The sequence below is a fragment of the Idiotropiscis lumnitzeri genome, chromosome 21 (assembly GCF_059441095.1).
Source record: "Idiotropiscis lumnitzeri isolate Australia: NSW breed Sydney's pygmy pipehorse chromosome 21, RoL_Ilum_1.0, whole genome shotgun sequence".
Taxonomy (NCBI): domain Eukaryota; kingdom Metazoa; phylum Chordata; class Actinopteri; order Syngnathiformes; family Syngnathidae; genus Idiotropiscis; species Idiotropiscis lumnitzeri.
The window spans coordinates 5,980,119-5,996,233 of record NC_142411.1 but is presented as its reverse complement, the minus strand read 5'-3'; the positions used below and the strand labels follow the sequence as shown (position 1 = coordinate 5,996,233).

Sequence of the window (16,115 nt, the reverse complement as noted above, 5' to 3'; positions counted from 1 at the left end):
CTTGCATGACTTCGTAACATTTTGTGCGACATCTAAGGCAAGGTTTTTCTTGACACATTTGGTCAGATTCCAAATTTTCTTATCCTTAAGGCATTTGGAGCTGGATTTAATGAGTCATGTTTTGCTGTTTTAGCACAACAAAGCCACAAACATTGATTTTGAAAATTGCGAAAATTAGTTGACAGTTGATTTTTTTTGTGTGTTATCGCAGTTGATTTCTAATGCCATAAAATGGAACCCCTTTGAATGGCGACACTTGTAATTGTATACTGTTACAGTGTACAGTAGCCGCCATTTTCCCAACAAAGTCACTCGCCCAATGGCGAACCACCTTCAGCTCATTTAAATCGCGAAAAGTCGCTTATTATTGACGAAGGCATTTTTGCATAGGACCGTATTTATGTTGGTTACGTCTAAATTATTTTTATTGGTTGTATGTAAAAAAACGTTCGGGTGTAACATTTTGACGACTTAAGTTGAGTTCGGGTGAGGAAGAAGAAGCGTGCCTATTGGCTACTGGGACGCCGTGGCGCCAATGTCTGACGTCACACCCTCGCTTCCCAACGTCTGTTGTGTGTGCTTGTGTACGTGCGTCGCCAAGTCCGAGCAGGTAGATAACAACCGCGACGACGAATAAGTCTCGGGAAACATTTTGTGGACAACTTATCTGAGTTTTTATTGTTTATTTATACCGAGAGGCGGAAGAAAGAAAAAAATTCTCCCGCTTTCCTCACGCTTGCTCAGCGAGGATCACGCGCTATTGGTAGAGGAGAAGGACGGGGGATGGTGTAAGCAAAGGGGGGGGGGGTGACTGTGCATGCGCCTTCTTGGCTCGTCGGCGTGTACGCGCTCACGGTCGATCGATGCGAGAGAGAGAGAAAGATCCTGACTGGCCTGTCTTTGGCGTGGCTCTCTCCGGCCTCCATTATTTGCCACTTTGCCTCGACGGAGCAACAGTTTAAGAGTGTTTGTGTGTCCCCTCCGACACTCTGCCGGCGCACGTTGGCTTGCACGGCAGCCACGGCGGCCACGCACGAGGTGGGCCTGCCGGAGCGGAGAGGTGAGGCGTTTGAGGAAACTGCAACTTTTTCAACTTGGTGAGTGGCGGCCTGCCTGAGCTCTCTCCATTTATCCCCCTCTCTTGTTTCCCACTCAGTACTCCATCATTTAGCATGCCTTTTCGACATTGTTAACATTGAGATGGATAGAAGTCAGCATTTGCGGGGGTAAACATCGCGGCGATGTGCCGTTTGATAGCGATTAACACCTCTGTATGTTTGTGTTTCTAGCTTTATGGCGTTGTTGACTTGTGCCCCCCCTCCTCCACCCCCACTAAACCCGACGTTAATTAAATTTCATCTCGATTTTAATTCCGCACTGCAACGCGATATAGACTCTCGTGGCGTTTTTATTTGATTTATTACGAGTTGAAAGAGCAACGGGATCCTTGGCCAGCCGTGTCAGCCATGTCCTCCACGCGGAGACACCAAGCTGCCATTGGTCGGTCACGCCGACAAAGTCTCACTTGTAGCGGGAACGTCAAAGTCCGCTTTTGTCGGTGTCGGACCGAACGAGAAACGACCACGAAAACATTTAAGTACACGCTCGCGGGTTGTCGTCCTGTCGTTGTGAGTCACGTGTGTTGTGTTGGGTGTGATGCAGTACTGTGTTAAACCAGCTCCATTTCTGCAATGTTGTCATTTTGGGGCGAAATCCATAAGCAGTCAAAGCTGTTATTTTGGCCTAAATTGTTGTTAAACTTATAACAATGCTGTCTATGTATTGTTATTCCTCTTTACTTCTTATTTGTTGCATTGAGGGATCACGGTCCCGACCCCTTCTAGAAAGTTTTAAGTTGCCTATCTTAAACGTTCAAACCATAAATATACCTGAAATTATTATCGTAAAACATTTAAAAATAATGACCTTGTCAATTACCATTTGCAATAAATGGTTTTGCAATCAATACAAAAAACAATTGCTACTTGTGAGTGACTGGTCAGCACATCCGCCACACAGTGCAGAGGTCGTGGGTTTGATTCCAGTTTGCATGTTCTTCCTTTGCCTGCGTGGGTTTTCTCCGGGTACTCCGGTTTCCTCCTGCATTCCAAAGTCATGCATGCTAAGTTGATTAAACACACTATATTATCCGTAGGTATGATTGTGAGCGCGGATGGTTGTTTGTCTTTGTGTGCCCTGCAATTGGCTGGCAACCTGTTCAAGGTGTACTCCGCCGAACGGCAAAAGACAGCTGGGATTTGCGCCACCACGCCCGAGACCCTCGTGAGGAGAACCGGCTCAGATTATTGATGGCTGGAATCACTATTTGTTGTTTTTGAGCCGTTATATGTGGCTACCCCAATTTTTAACAATACATGCATCCTAAATAATGAGAAAAAAAACCCAGACACTAATAATTCAGAAATGCATGGTTTGTGTTCGGTGCGTTTGTGAGTGAAATCAGATAAACCAGCTCATGTTAACCACTTGTCACTTTTGGGGGGAAAGATTCATGATCATATTAGCTTGGGTATAAACCTATCTCCCAATTTGGTCAACTAAATGTTTTTTTCACGAATCCATACGATTGGTCAGTCCCCACATTGTACCATTTACTAACCTATGTTAAGTGTTGAAAATGCCTTGGTGTTTTTAATGATATAATGTTCAACAAATTGAAAAAAAAATATATGGTTTTGATGACGCAAGAATACTGCACATCACCAATATACAGCTATGCTTATGGATTCTCATCAAAGGAATGAAAGGGAAACAGCAGGGGTGTGCATCTCGCCAGTAAAAGACGATTTGATATGTATCTTGATAAATGGGGTGTGACACAATGCGAGGACGTGTTTTTTTAAAGTGGGGTGATTTGGTTTGCTTCAGTGAGATTACAATAAGATTCAATATCGTACAGTTGCGTTTGAGACGGTATGATACAATGTGTTTCTTGTCATATAACAGTATGAATGAACTTGTCAGTAGTTTTCTGTAAATACGGTGTTCTGTAGCTTTCCAATTACAGTTATAAGTTGATACGTGTCTCGATGTATTGTAAAGTTGAACAATTTGGTTAATCAGTGTCCTACCATAAGAAATGCAAGGCTTGAATATAGAGCAAGATTTCATGTCATAATAAATTTCACGCAAACAGTGCTGCTGTGGCTGTCTGGAACAGTTTAAATGCAGCCAGCATTAACGACTGTTCAAAAAAACTGCTTTTTTTTAATGGTGATTTGAGGGATTACCTTATTATATATGAATAACACCATTTACGGGATTTTACTGTATATTTTATTTTCATATAGGATGAAGTGAATCCAGTGTCGCCATCAGTGATGGCAGCGACACACCCTGAACCATTATCCATGGAGGACCAGCATGTTGAGGAGAGAACCACGGCTAACGTCCCCACCTCAGCTCTCGTCACCGCTGTCCCATCCTCCTCGCCTCCTTCTCCCACCACGGCCATCTCCATGGCAAGTACAAAAGATGTTGTGACAGCCCTTCACTCCCCTGCCGAGGCTAGCCCGGCAAAGACCACTGTGGCGTCGTCTACCGTCTTAGGGACAAGCCCAGCTGGCTCGCACATCGCCTCTGCATCAGACTCGCCAGCGTACGCCGCGAGCGTCACAAAATCGGCGGCAATGGATTTTGGGTGTCTGAAACCGGATGATGAGTATCCAAACACACTGATGTGCAAAGGCGTGTGCGTGACACTGGAGAACAACCGCGTGTGGAAGCAGTTCCATAGCTGCGGCACGGAAATGATCCTCACCAAGCAGGGCCGCCGCATGTTCCCGTACTGCCGCTACCGCCTGACAGGACTTGACCCGGACCGGCACTACAGCCTGATGCTCTCTATTGCACCGTCGGATAAGTTCAAGTACCGCTGGAATTCACCCAAATGGGAGGTGGTGGGCTCGGCAGAGTACCAGTCCCTGGTTCCATCACAGGCATTTCCCCACCACTACTCGCCGTGCCGTGGCGCGGACATCATGGGTAGCATGCTGTCCTTCTATAAACTCAAAGTGACCAACAACCCCAAAGACGCGGAGGGCCACATTATCCTCACCTCCATGCACCGCTACATCCCCCAGCTCCACATCACCCCCCTGTCCAAAGACACCACGCCGCCATTGGTCGTGGGACCCGAAAGCTTGACATTCATCTTCCCGCAGACGGAATTCATGGCAGTGACCACCTACCAGAATTTTCTCGTCACACAGCTGAAGATCAACCACAATCCTTTTGCCAAGGGCTTCAGGGAGGACCGGGTAGGACCGCGCTTGAACGACGTTCCTGTGGGGATGCTGCCGCCCAACAGAGACCCACCTGTGGAGCAACCAGAAAGCAAAGCTGTCGACCAAAGGTAATCGTTTTTGGTTGTCACTGTTTGATTGGAATATGGAGCTTTTTGTCAAACAGTAATAAATGGTTTATATGCATCCATCCATCTATTACATCATAATATTCATTTCGATGTAACCATTTACATCCATCAATTAGCCTAATTAAGCGACCACTCTAGGGGTTCATTAGTTCTTACTACTTAATGTTCTGCGTTAGATTAGGTCAGTGATAGATTACAACTCATTCAGACTCGCACACAAATTTAGTTTGTCAGCGACGTAGGAAAGTAACTCTCTTGTAAACCCATTATATCGTTATGTAAACATTTACCTCGGCCAAGGAGCAAGATTAAGCTACTCCCATGTAATACAGAACCCAGAAACATGTTGAGGGTCCCAGGCAAAGGAGAATCACCGAAATTATAGTGCAGGACACAGATTTACAAGATTTGTTTGTTTGAAGGTGTGCACTAAAAAAATCACAAATTGCTCATTGGATAGATTTAGTAGCAGAAAAGCCAATCTTGCCATCGCTGTATATTTAATGTTCAGAATTGTTCAGAATGTCTCAAGTTTGTTAGAGGGCATCAATGTAAACAAACATTGGGATTGCACTGGTACATAGATGAGTAAAAAAAGGAAACTCTGATGACCAGTGTAGTAGCTGCTTTAAAAATGTGGGCCTTATAAAACGCTAGTCCTTTAGCTGCACACATTTACAGCATAGAACCCAGAGAATTAAAAATAGTCATAAAATGGAGATAATGCTTTTGAATGTATGTGTTGAGTTGTGTTTTTGTTGTCTCACAGCCCTCTGAGTTCTGACTCGGCTCACCTCCCCACTGAGCAAGAGTCCAATCTAGTCCTGAAGCCCATCACATTCTCTCCCACCGACAACCACAAGCCAGTCACTCAGTGCATGCAAGGCAGACAAGCTCTTGGAGATATTATTCTTGCACCAAAGCGTCCATTGACGAAAGGTGACAACAACACAGACGACGACGAGTCGGCGAACAAGCGGCTAGACACGGAGACCGCAAAAATGTCCTGTGTGACATCTGCACCGTCAGCCATAAGAACTTATCGGAGGCGCCACAACAACAGGAACGGGCGTTGGAGCAGATTTGAGAAATTGGCACCCCCATGGCCCGCCGCTTGCGGCAGATCCTCAGCGAGCATCACCACAGAACCCGAATTGGATGAAGTCGAAGGCCTCACTTTTGTTTCATTCTCAACCAGGGTAAATGCCTGCAAACTCCAGATGCAACAGTGTTTTTGGCTGCTTTTTAAACGCTTAATTTCCGTGATATAATTAGAGTAATAAAGGATTCAGTGGCATCACAGTTTATCAGGGCTCAGGTAGCGACCAATCAAGACTCACCAAAGTATGGTCTTGATCACATGACATATATTAATAATTTAAACACTCCTAAATGATAGCGCATTATTATGTCATATATGCATTGTTTTCTTAATTCTTTGTACAATGTCTATATAGAATGGAACCTCGGTTCACAAATTAATCTGTTCCCAAACAAATGTGGTTTCCCATTTAAAAGTAATGGAAATTAATTTTGATCAGCGAGTGGTTCAAAATAAGTAATCAATCACTGTGCGATGTCTTGGGCTTTCTGCATTACCATGTTTCATTGTAAAATGTGGCAGCCATTTTGGGTTTGCAGTATCCATGGTGAACAAAAACAACGCTGTGTTGTCACATGACTGAAAGAAGGCATGTTAAAATACCGGAAATGGAAGGTGATTTACAGGGAAAGATTAGACCACGAAGCCTGTCTTAACACTATCATCAGCTCACGCTCCGAACATGGAACCCATGCTCTCCCGCTGTGGTTAACACTCGCTGGTTGGGATCGGTGCCTCTTTCCTGAGCCTGATAACTGTAGCTAACTAGCATCCCCACCTTCCATGGAGGAAAAGCTGTGGAGGGTTAATTAGCTGCCCTTGCTGTATCCACTGAGGATCTGAGCTTCTTTTATTCTTTGCACTTTTTTTGTTTCATGTGAACCTTTTATTAAGCATTTTTGCATGTCCAGAAAAAAAAGCCCTACAAATTTGATTGAGGATTGAAGACTAATTTATTACAGTGGTACAAATAAGAACAACCTTCTCATATTTATTATTTCCTTTTTATCAGCAGTAAATTTCAGGCTTCCAAATAACACTTTCATTTTCACTTTCTTTGAAACCACATCGAGGGCTAATTCAGAGTCGAAAAAAAAAATATGTGTGATGTAAGAGCCATTGAAAAGGCGCAACGGATCATTCTATGGAATCTATGTCTTTAAACTGGTCTCATTTTCCATGTCACAGGAAGCTCTAGAAAGTCACATCCGTGCAGAGCCATCCTATAAGTCTATGCCGGGATCGCACGATTTCTCCTTGATGACTCCCACGCAGCCAATGGAGACGGGTACAAAACCCCCGTGTTGTTTTTCGGCTGTTCTACCACCTCATAAATCTAATCAACTGACATATTACAGAAGAGCCTACTCCAGAGACTACCGAAGAAAAGATTGGTCGCCTGGAGGCCATTTTACTACAGGACCTCAAAGTGGCCAAGCACAGACAGGTGATCCACCCTGTCCTACAGGAGGGTAAGCAAACACACTCACACTCGGATAATTACAGTGCAAGGCTCAATATATGGTCGTGTCAAGCTCGGTGATATTTACGCAGCAATTGCTAGCTTGCTACCCGCTTCGGTTGGCTAGCTAGTGTGGCTAAATGTGTTGAGGAGTAAAAATAGCTCAAAATTGGAGTGTTACTCCTCCAATGGTCATTTTGCAAAACTGCTCTGCAAAGAAAAAAAAAAGCCTTGCAGTGCGGTAATAATCATAAAATCGTACATGAATTGTGTTCTCTCGCAGTGGGCTTGAAGTTGAGCTTTCTGGATCCCAGGAAGCCCATTGACCTGCTCTACTTGGGGGTTCGCCTGCCACTGCCTCCCCTCAACTTACCAGCACGGGATCATGACAGTAAGTCGGCACACATCCTGGTTAAGTCACACGGCAGAAATGCAGACGAGCACAACTTAATCCATTTATGTAAACACAATCCTTAAAAAAGAAAAGAAAAATTGACATTTTAGATCTTCTACAATTTAACATCCTACAAAGAACCATCAAACGCCATGGCTAGGCTATTCTGTGTCTGTTATTGAAGTGTTGCTTTTTCATTTAAAGTTTTCCAGGTGACTCTCATTTCTTTGTGGTAATTAAGAGTGATTTGAAAAGTTGCTTAATTGTCCCAATCAAATTGCTAAGTTGGCTTTTTCTTTTCGTTGCCAGCCATGTTGTTAGTGGACGTCAGCAGGGATATGCTTTGAACTACGGAAGCTAATAAATTAATAAAAAAAAAACTCGTATTAATCAATAAATGGAATGAATTCCAAAGCCCTAGTAGTTCATGCGGCCTTGTCAAAGTGACAGCCTCATGCATTGCGTTTGTTTTGCAGGTGAGGGATTGGCTTTCATCTCCCGAACAGGTAAAACAAGTGACGTGACTAAAATAAAGGGTTGGAAGAACAAGTTTGTTCAAAGCAAGAAGCCAAGCGATGGTGAGGTGTCTTCTATCTCCTCCTCAGTCGTTTACTGGCTTGTAAATATAAATGTCATTAAATATATATATTTTTTTATCCAGGCTCCCAGAAGAACCTGTCTGCCTTCTGCAGCAATATGCTGGACGAGTATTTGGAGAGTGAGGCCCAGCAGATCAGCGAACGCGCCGCCGCTTTCTCTGCCGGCCCAGAGGCCCACGTGGCCTACCAGCTGCCCGCCAAGAGCACCAGCTATGTGAAGACGCTGGACAGTGCCCTCAAGCACCGCAAGACCACCGCTGACATCAACAACAAGCCCTGCCCGCTGTCTTTTAAGCCACTGCTCTTTGCTGCATTGACATTGCCACCACCACGCTTGGCAAGCACTGCCACAACCACCACTTGTGGTGCTTCTAGTCCACAAAGGTAACAACTTGGTAGTGGATTCCTTTTGTTACAACTCTCTTGGAGTGTATTCATGCATGTTATTCAGTATTCCATCTGGAACGTAGTACATCATAATCAGTGAGGGACAGGAATGGCCTTGCAAAATAGCCACCTCTCCGTAGATAAATATAGTGTAGCTCAGCCTCTGGCTCGCAAAAACAATGGCTAGAGACATACTTGGCATTTAATTTCATAGCATAATAACTGACATTGTTTTTTTATTTGTCTGATAAAACATGCTTTTTGTAATGGGACCTTTTTCTACCCTCTTGTGGTCAGACCAATGCAAGCTTCCAATCTGATGACTGCCATCAAGCCATCTGCCCAACCGATAGTCCATCAGAAACTGTTGGAAATGGAGGACGATGTCATCAACCAGGGTTGCACCCGAACGCATCTGACGTCAGCGAGGGTCTCAGCCTCTCTAGCTGGGATGCTTACCAAAGAGGTACCAACTAAATCCCAATTGGTCTTTTTTTCAATGCATAAATATCGATTCAGCGGCCACAAAAGGTCCATAAGCACCTTACCCCTTTATCCAGATCTGCACCCCAAAATTTCGTCGGCATCGGTGATGTCCTGTAGTGCGTAACTGACGAACCAACAATTGGCCGGTGTACCTAATAATGTCGCTGATGTTAAATGCATGTAAAGATGATGCATTTTCACCATTAAAAATCTTGACCTCCTCTTTTTTTTTTTTCATCAGATGCCGCACCAGCAGGTTGCAAAATCCCCCCCACATCCAGTTAAGAAGGTGGCGGGACCAGAATGCGGACAAGAGTTCTGCCGACTGGGCTGCGTGTGCTTCAGCCTCAGTTATCCTGTCGTGGGCCCGCTCCACTGCCGCCAGCCTGCATGCATGTTTGGTTGTTTCTGCTCCAGGCGGACGCCACAGGATGGCTGGCAGCCGGATGAAGCAACTAGTGGTAAAATTATCAATTGAGCGTGTAAATTATAGCATATTAAAACCTTTTCTTCACAGCATGCAAATGTGACCCCCAAATTGTTCTTTGTACTACGACCAGCTGTAAAAAATTATATATTCACTTTTTGCTTTCATTTTTTTAATGAGATTTATTTGACCTTTTTAAAATTAGTTTTATTAGACTGTTTGGATTCTCGGTCATTTGTAAAGCGTGTTTATTTGTCTTTAATTTTTAATTTGATTTTTTTTATTTATCTATCCCGAAAAGTGCTATAGTTGGAGTTGGTAGTCATTGATGTTTTTTGTGCTTTTTCCCTGCAGGGACTAATGCGGAGCACAAGCCCTGTTCCACCTCCCAGTTCAATAAACTGTGGAATCGCAATATGTTTGACTCAGATCCAGATCCGCTCTTTCAACCCAAAAGCCAATTTGCGCCTCCTGTAAAGTCCCACAAGCCATATATGGCAGCTCCCAGGCAACAGGTAAAAAAAAATAATAATAATAATTAAATGGAAGTTTTCTAGAAATGATCAACATTAACATGTATTGCAGATTCCAGATGATAAGGATCCTGTGTACAAGTACTTGGAGAGTTTCCTGACATGCGCGCGGGTTCGTCCGTTCAACAGCAAGCCGCCATCTCAAAACACCATAGATTACATTCCAACACTGGCCACCAAACCCAAGAAGCAGGGTCGGCCCGCCTGCGAAACCAGAAAGCAAGGCAAGAACCGTAATGATGTTGCGTGATTGATTTACGTGTTTATGAGTTAACAGTAACTCCTCTGTTTTTTTTTTTGTTTTGTTTTTTGCAGAAAACACAGCATTCAAAGAGAAACGGGCTAAAAAACAAATAGAGATCCAGTCGGTGTGTCGCTGGGAGGAGGACCGTGAGATGATCTTGGAGACTTTGTGCACACGCCTTAATCAGGATAAACTATGTGAGCCCTTCAACATTGGACCATATCTCATCCATCCTGTCACCAAGATCTTTATCCAGAAGCCTAGCGGCTCCAACCTCACCTACAGGGTGAGTTTTCTGTGTCCATCTGCTTCCACATCTGTTTTCAAGTTGGCACCAATTTTTGCATGTGCAAGATTTCAGTAAATCGGACGTTTTGTGTCGTTACTGTGGTCTGCTGAGTAAAGCTGCCTCACTTTTGTGATACACACAGACCCTTTATTTTTTTTTGTACGGGTCTACTCTCATGTTCACTAAATGATTCAAGATTGCTGTTTATTTCCTAATACATTTATGCAAATGCAATATGAACATGTAGATCCTCCTAGAAATATGTCATTTAAGTTTCACTTGATACTTTTGATACTGGTACGTGAACAGTCTGTGGTGTCGATTAGAATAGAAAATGACATCATATGTCCTCCAGGTACGCATCAGTCGACCGGGAAAAGTTTGCATCGGAGCTGAGGATCATAGCTCTAATGAGGAAGAGCTGGACCCGACGGAGGAAGAACCTGGGCAGACCGTGTGTCACTCCGTAGTCAAGCCCTTCCTGGGCGGCGTGTTACCCGCTGGATTGATGGTGGCCAGAACCAAACCAGTTGGCAGCGAAGCTTCTGAGCTCATACAGGTTAGACTCAGGAACACGTATGATATGGATTTTAATTGCGCATATGAAACAATGTCGATAAATTATTAAGGTTTACCTTATGAATTGATGCATTTTTTCCCCATTATTCTTTTCTGTTTTATATTCATTGCATAGTCATTATTTTTCTTATTTTATATTTGTTGAATTCTATTTTTACCAAAAATGTTTATGATAATGTATGGACTTTTGGACCATGTGTTTGTGGAATTTTTCCGTCTAATCTCCTGTTAGATTGTGCTGAATTATATTTTCTTTTTCGTAAACAGGTGAATGGCAAATCCTACAACTATGTTAACCTGTTGCTAGGCAGCATGGGTTCACTACACCCGGCCAACCGGCTAGCAGCGTACGCCACAGGCAGGCTGGCGCCCCGCGCCGACCTCACTCGCAAGGTGGACCAAACCACTGCCGCCGCCGCCGTGCGCAAAGTTGATGCAAAACCTGCCAATCAAAACTTGAATGCAAAACCCGCCAATCAAAACTTGAAGGCCAATGACAGACTGCTACCCATGGTGATGTCAACAAAGGACAGCACTGATGTCCAGACCCACTCGCTTGGTACATTCATGTTTATTTATTTTTTAACTATATAAAAATCCGTGTAGTTGTTCTGTCCATTTCAGCTGGCAATCCAAAAAAGTGACAAATCATCATTTCGATTAAGATTAAAAAAATGCTAGAGCAATTTTCATATTTATTTGGTCTGGTTTATGTGACCCCCAAGTTTGGTAATGTGGATTAGAGATATGCCATCAAATGCAATCAGTCTAAGCCCTGAGTCATTAACATGTGACTGATACCTATACCTATGTATTGATTGTGTAACGTTTTCAAAGCAGGAAGTAGCTTTCAAGATTACAGTGTCACAAAATCTCATTAACAGGATGCAGCATAGATAAGGATACTGGATGAGTCAAAGAAAGGCTTGGAAATATTCATCAAACACTTTTTCTGTTCACCTCCTTATTAGAGGACAACGTACAAAGCAGTATTAAAACAAACAGTTAAAAATGTACGAATAAATGCGGCTTGTCACGCCACTTTAAATTCATCCTGATCTTTAACTTTTGTCTCCTCAGTTCAATTGTCAAAGCAACAGTGTGTGAAAAAAGAACCTGAAAGTCCACCGTCGAGGCAGCTGGCCCCTCTCACCGCCATCAACCCTTTTCAGCGGTCGGCACGCTCGCCAGTCTCACTCACTTTGTCGCATTCGCTGAAGACGCCCAGCTTCTTGAGCCAGAGCGGCACCTATTCGTTCAGAATCTGCCCACCATCCAACCTGGGTGAGAGGGACAAAAACCGTCACAGTGTCTCTCTGCCGGGTGGCTTTACCCTCATTCGTCTACCCAAGCCTGAGGGGTCAAATGACCTCACAAGGAAAGTAGCTCAGCAGGGGGCATTTAACGGGAATGTGCCGGTGGGCATTAATGGAACCCAGGCAATTAAGGTAGAGCACTTGAGTTGTTCATCAGAAGACTGCGAATCCAGTTCATCTGACGACAGTGCAGACGACAACAGTGACGTGAGTAAAACCTTCTTTGTCCTCTCAAAAATGTATATTATGGTTCCATAACACAAACCCTCCAAAACTGGGCGGTGCTAAATTGATGAAAAATGTATCCTACACTATGCAATGTGGGTAGAGTATAATGTAAAAGTTGCAGATTTTTCGTGACTACGTCATGAAAACAGCGTGCTCAATCTTTTTTTTTCTTTTTTTTGGGTCTCCAGTATGACTCCTCTGTAGACATTGAGACCATCGAAGAGTCCAAACAGGAAGTGGCCATTGCAAGACTGAAGGATATAGCCGAGAATAAATCACACGCACCGTGCATGGGAATACTGGACAATCCCAACACGAGGAAGCGCAAAAAACACTCTTTTACCGAGAAGCAACGCCGCTTGGAGCAACGCGCGCTTTTCGACGAGCTGCAAAACGTCCTTGGCCAACATGGAGGTTCCAAATTGCACCTTCTCTCAATGGTTGGTGTTACGGCGGTTTCGTGTTTATTATTTGGCTGGATTTTGTTCATTGTTGTTCCTTTTAGTCATTGTGTGAGCTGAAAATGTCTAACTGAATGAGAGTAATTTAACGAAAAATAAATGTTACATCTCTCTTATTATGTGGTTTTAGGCTTTGAGGGAAATCCACATGCTGAGGGCAATCTCTGACGTCCTGCTGCAGAAGAAGAAGAAGCTGGGCCAGGTCCAAGCGCTTCTTTTGAAGAAGTTGTCTTGCTTGTCTGGTGCGTGCTGCTCCTTGTGTTAGATTAAAAATGAAAAAACTAAAAGTGAAGTGAAGTTGTCTTTGGTTTTCTATTTTTTTTTTTTTTTTGTAATAGGGAAGCCTGGGGAACTGATCAAACGCAATTTGAACATCATCTTCAATGGCTTAAAGGCCAATAATGGTGGCTCCAAAGCGGAGCCTTTCTTCATGCGTCTGTACCAACCCAAAGGGGAGCCTGCCAAAGATGCCACCAGTCCCCCAGTCACAACCCCGCCACCTCCATCAAAGCCATCAACACAGCTCCCTCTACCCAGAACGCCCCCGCCGTCCTTGGTACCAAAAGGACAGCCCGAAGCACCGTCACTTAGCCCTCCCTCGCCCCAAAAGCACGTTCCGCAGAACAAATCGCCACCTGCTCCAAAGCCCAACCAAGACGCGCACCCCGCTGCGCCGGCTCCACCTCCCAAGGACATATTGAGCCAACCTAAACAACAATTTGCCATCCCTCTGGTTCGCTCCAAGACTGGCAGACTTATCCTGCCTTCGTCGATGAAACATGGTAAGTTGTGTTTTTGTGGACGAACTAAAACTGTTGACTTTTCTTATTATGGGCTCTTGAGCTTGTGTTTTTTCACCTATTGCGGGCGGGTCTGCAATATCACTATAGTTTGAATTATTTCCAATGACGCGTTTATGTTTTGTCTTAGCAGGCCAAGGCATCTACACACTCATGCTCATGAACCCCAACCAGGACACAGACGTTACTAGCCAGACCTCCAACGCTGGCTCAACCTTCCCTTTGGACCAAGCATCACCTCCGGACGCAGCGAAACCCGTAGACCAGGACAGTCCCTTACAAAAGGCGATCCACGCCACTGGGACGACAGGGTCTCCCGGGAAGCAGGTGACACCACACTCTGATTCGAGCCCATCAGCAACACGTCGGCCAAGAGGAAGACCTCGAAATTGCCAACGGATCCTGAAAAGGAAAGAAAAAACAGAGAAGGATGAAACATTCATCCCGAACAACGTCTGTAGAAGCCAGCCAATTAAACGCAGGAGAGGGCGGCCCCGCAAAAGTGATCCCATTTCAAGCCCCGAGTACACCGCTGGTGTTGGGGCCCCGCGACCGCGCACGCGAGGCTCCATGGGTAAGGACTTCCCCAGCGCCAAGCGGCAGTCCTGGATAGACATGGAGATGGAGATGGACCCCAATTCAGACTCAGAATAAGGAAAATATGACTTTGCCCTCAGGTCGAGTTGCTGTGAAACCACACCAGTTGTGCCTGTGTGCGTGGGGGTGTGTGTGGGTGCACGCGCGCATTTGTGTCAGGGTTGACAAAGGCAAGGACATTTGTAGCAAATTTCCATGTGAAGTTAAAGGATGGGGAATGTTTTAGATACTCCAATTTGGAAAATTGGGACTTATGCAAACATAATCACATTTGAACATCAATGTCAGTTTAGTCATCAGCGGACAGCCATTCAAAATGGAGTAGCTCTCCTTGCCCACATGCCAGGGCATTAGATTGCCTCAACTGCTCCACTGCCCCCTCCCCCCCCTTCCCCCACACAACGCCCCGATTTCAATTGAGCGGTGACGTAAGCGAAGCTAGCATTTTAAGTCGCAACGTAAAAAAAATTAACAAGTAACAATTCGCTACTGCAAACATTTTTAAGGACTTTGAAACTTGCTTGTAAGCTGAAATAGAAAACTATATTTAAAAGCCAATCTTTTGTAAATTTCGGTTTTTCCCCCTAAATTCCCTTTAATTTTGATGACAAGTTCATAACTTGAATTTTGTAACCTGGTTTGCAGATATGAGGACCAGGACCACTGTGAATATTCAACGCTGCTCACTGGTCTCACTTAATCAGGATATTTAGGTACCAACACACCTGGAAGCATTAATTGACCTGCTGAATGTAGCTTCATGAAATGTGTCATGACTTCAACCACTGTTTTTGATTTTGTTGTTTTCCATTTATTGGTTTGAATAAAAACCCTTTGTACCGTAAATTAAAATCACTGTATTTTAACTCGTGAGAAGGTTTTTAATAGCCTTTTTTTTTTTGTTCTGTTGGCCTGTGGAAATCATTTGTTTGTTACAAGCACTTTGTTTTTGATAGTGAATAATTTGAATCAGTTGACTGCGAACCATTAAAGGGCAAGTCAACCCCCCCCCCCAAAAAAAAAAATCTGCCATGTTTAGACTAGTGAAGAAACATAGAACATATTGCGTTTATGGAATATGAGTTAAGCAGCAAATTCCACCTGTTTTTAGCCCGACTTGTTGAAATAAGGCATTCTGATAAATATTGCGTTTGTAGAGTATTTGTTAAGCGGTAAAATACACCCATTTTTGTACAAACGCAATATTTATCAGAATGCCTTATTTCAACAAGTCGGGTTGCATCGAACCTATTCTTGTGAATCCATTTTTGGGTTGACTTCCCCTTTAAGCGATGTTAAGGCTTCCGCCATGTGTTGTATCTATTAAAATGACTTAATATTGTGGATGGATTTAATCTTTTTGTATTTTCTTTCTTTCTTATACTTTTCTCATTGGGCCCTTTTGAGTACGTGTAGCCTTAAAATATATAGAAGCATTATCTAAATAGATGACTATTTGTATTTTATTTCGTAAAATACACCGATGATAAAGCTGAGATGAGTTTCATCCAATGGCGGACCAACCCTATACACATAAACACGTTTATTTTATTTTTTAACCAAATTTGCACTTTCGCGAGAACGAAGACGTATCCCAATTGTCCGTATTTCTCTGGGGGGTTAGGTCACGTTGCCTAACTCACGAAGACGGACTCCGACCTCCCCAGACGACCGGCGTTCTATAACATTCGCCCTACAGCAACAGGCGACAACAAAATGGCGAGCGAAAAGAAAAAGAAGCCTTACTACGTGCGTGATGTTTTTTTTTTTTATAGCAACGGCCCTCGCGGTTTGATTAAATGTTGTATACTTTGG

General features: G+C 43.9%; 1 protein-coding gene across 2 annotated transcripts; it reads left to right on the top strand.

The window, feature by feature from the left end:
• Positions 1-557: 557 nt before the first annotated feature.
• Positions 558-15,650, top strand: mgab (MAX dimerization protein MGA b). 2 transcript variants are annotated; one of them, XM_088286873.1, is made up of 20 exons: positions 558-1,097; positions 3,312-4,375; positions 5,166-5,595; positions 6,687-6,786; positions 6,857-6,970; positions 7,244-7,351; positions 7,831-7,932; positions 8,016-8,337; positions 8,638-8,806; positions 9,068-9,287; positions 9,608-9,768; positions 9,839-10,010; positions 10,102-10,316; positions 10,675-10,878; positions 11,166-11,457; positions 11,979-12,421; positions 12,631-12,882; positions 13,034-13,145; positions 13,242-13,685; positions 13,837-15,650. In XM_088286873.1, exons 2-20 carry the CDS (start codon positions 3,342-3,344, stop codon positions 14,355-14,357), a joined length of 5,415 nt encoding a protein of 1,804 aa, XP_088142999.1. In that variant the 5' UTR covers positions 558-1,097; positions 3,312-3,341; the 3' UTR covers positions 14,358-15,650. The 2 variants fall into 2 exon arrangements, with proteins under 2 accessions (XP_088142999.1, XP_088142998.1); XM_088286872.1 differs by having other exon boundaries at positions 13,834-15,650.
• Positions 15,651-16,115: the final 465 nt, after the last annotated feature.

Bases quoted from the DNA above. Each gene is read 5' to 3' on its own strand.
- mgab (XM_088286872.1), top strand. From the start codon at position 3,342: ATGGCAGCGACACACCCTGAACCATTATCCATGGAGGACCAGCATGTT. The intron at 7,352-7,830 runs GTAAGTCGGCAC...TTTGTTTTGCAG, and splicing joins ACCAGCACGGGATCATGACA to GTGAGGGATTGGCTTTCATC. The intron at 8,338-8,637 runs GTAACAACTTGG...TCTTGTGGTCAG, and splicing joins GGTGCTTCTAGTCCACAAAG to ACCAATGCAAGCTTCCAATC.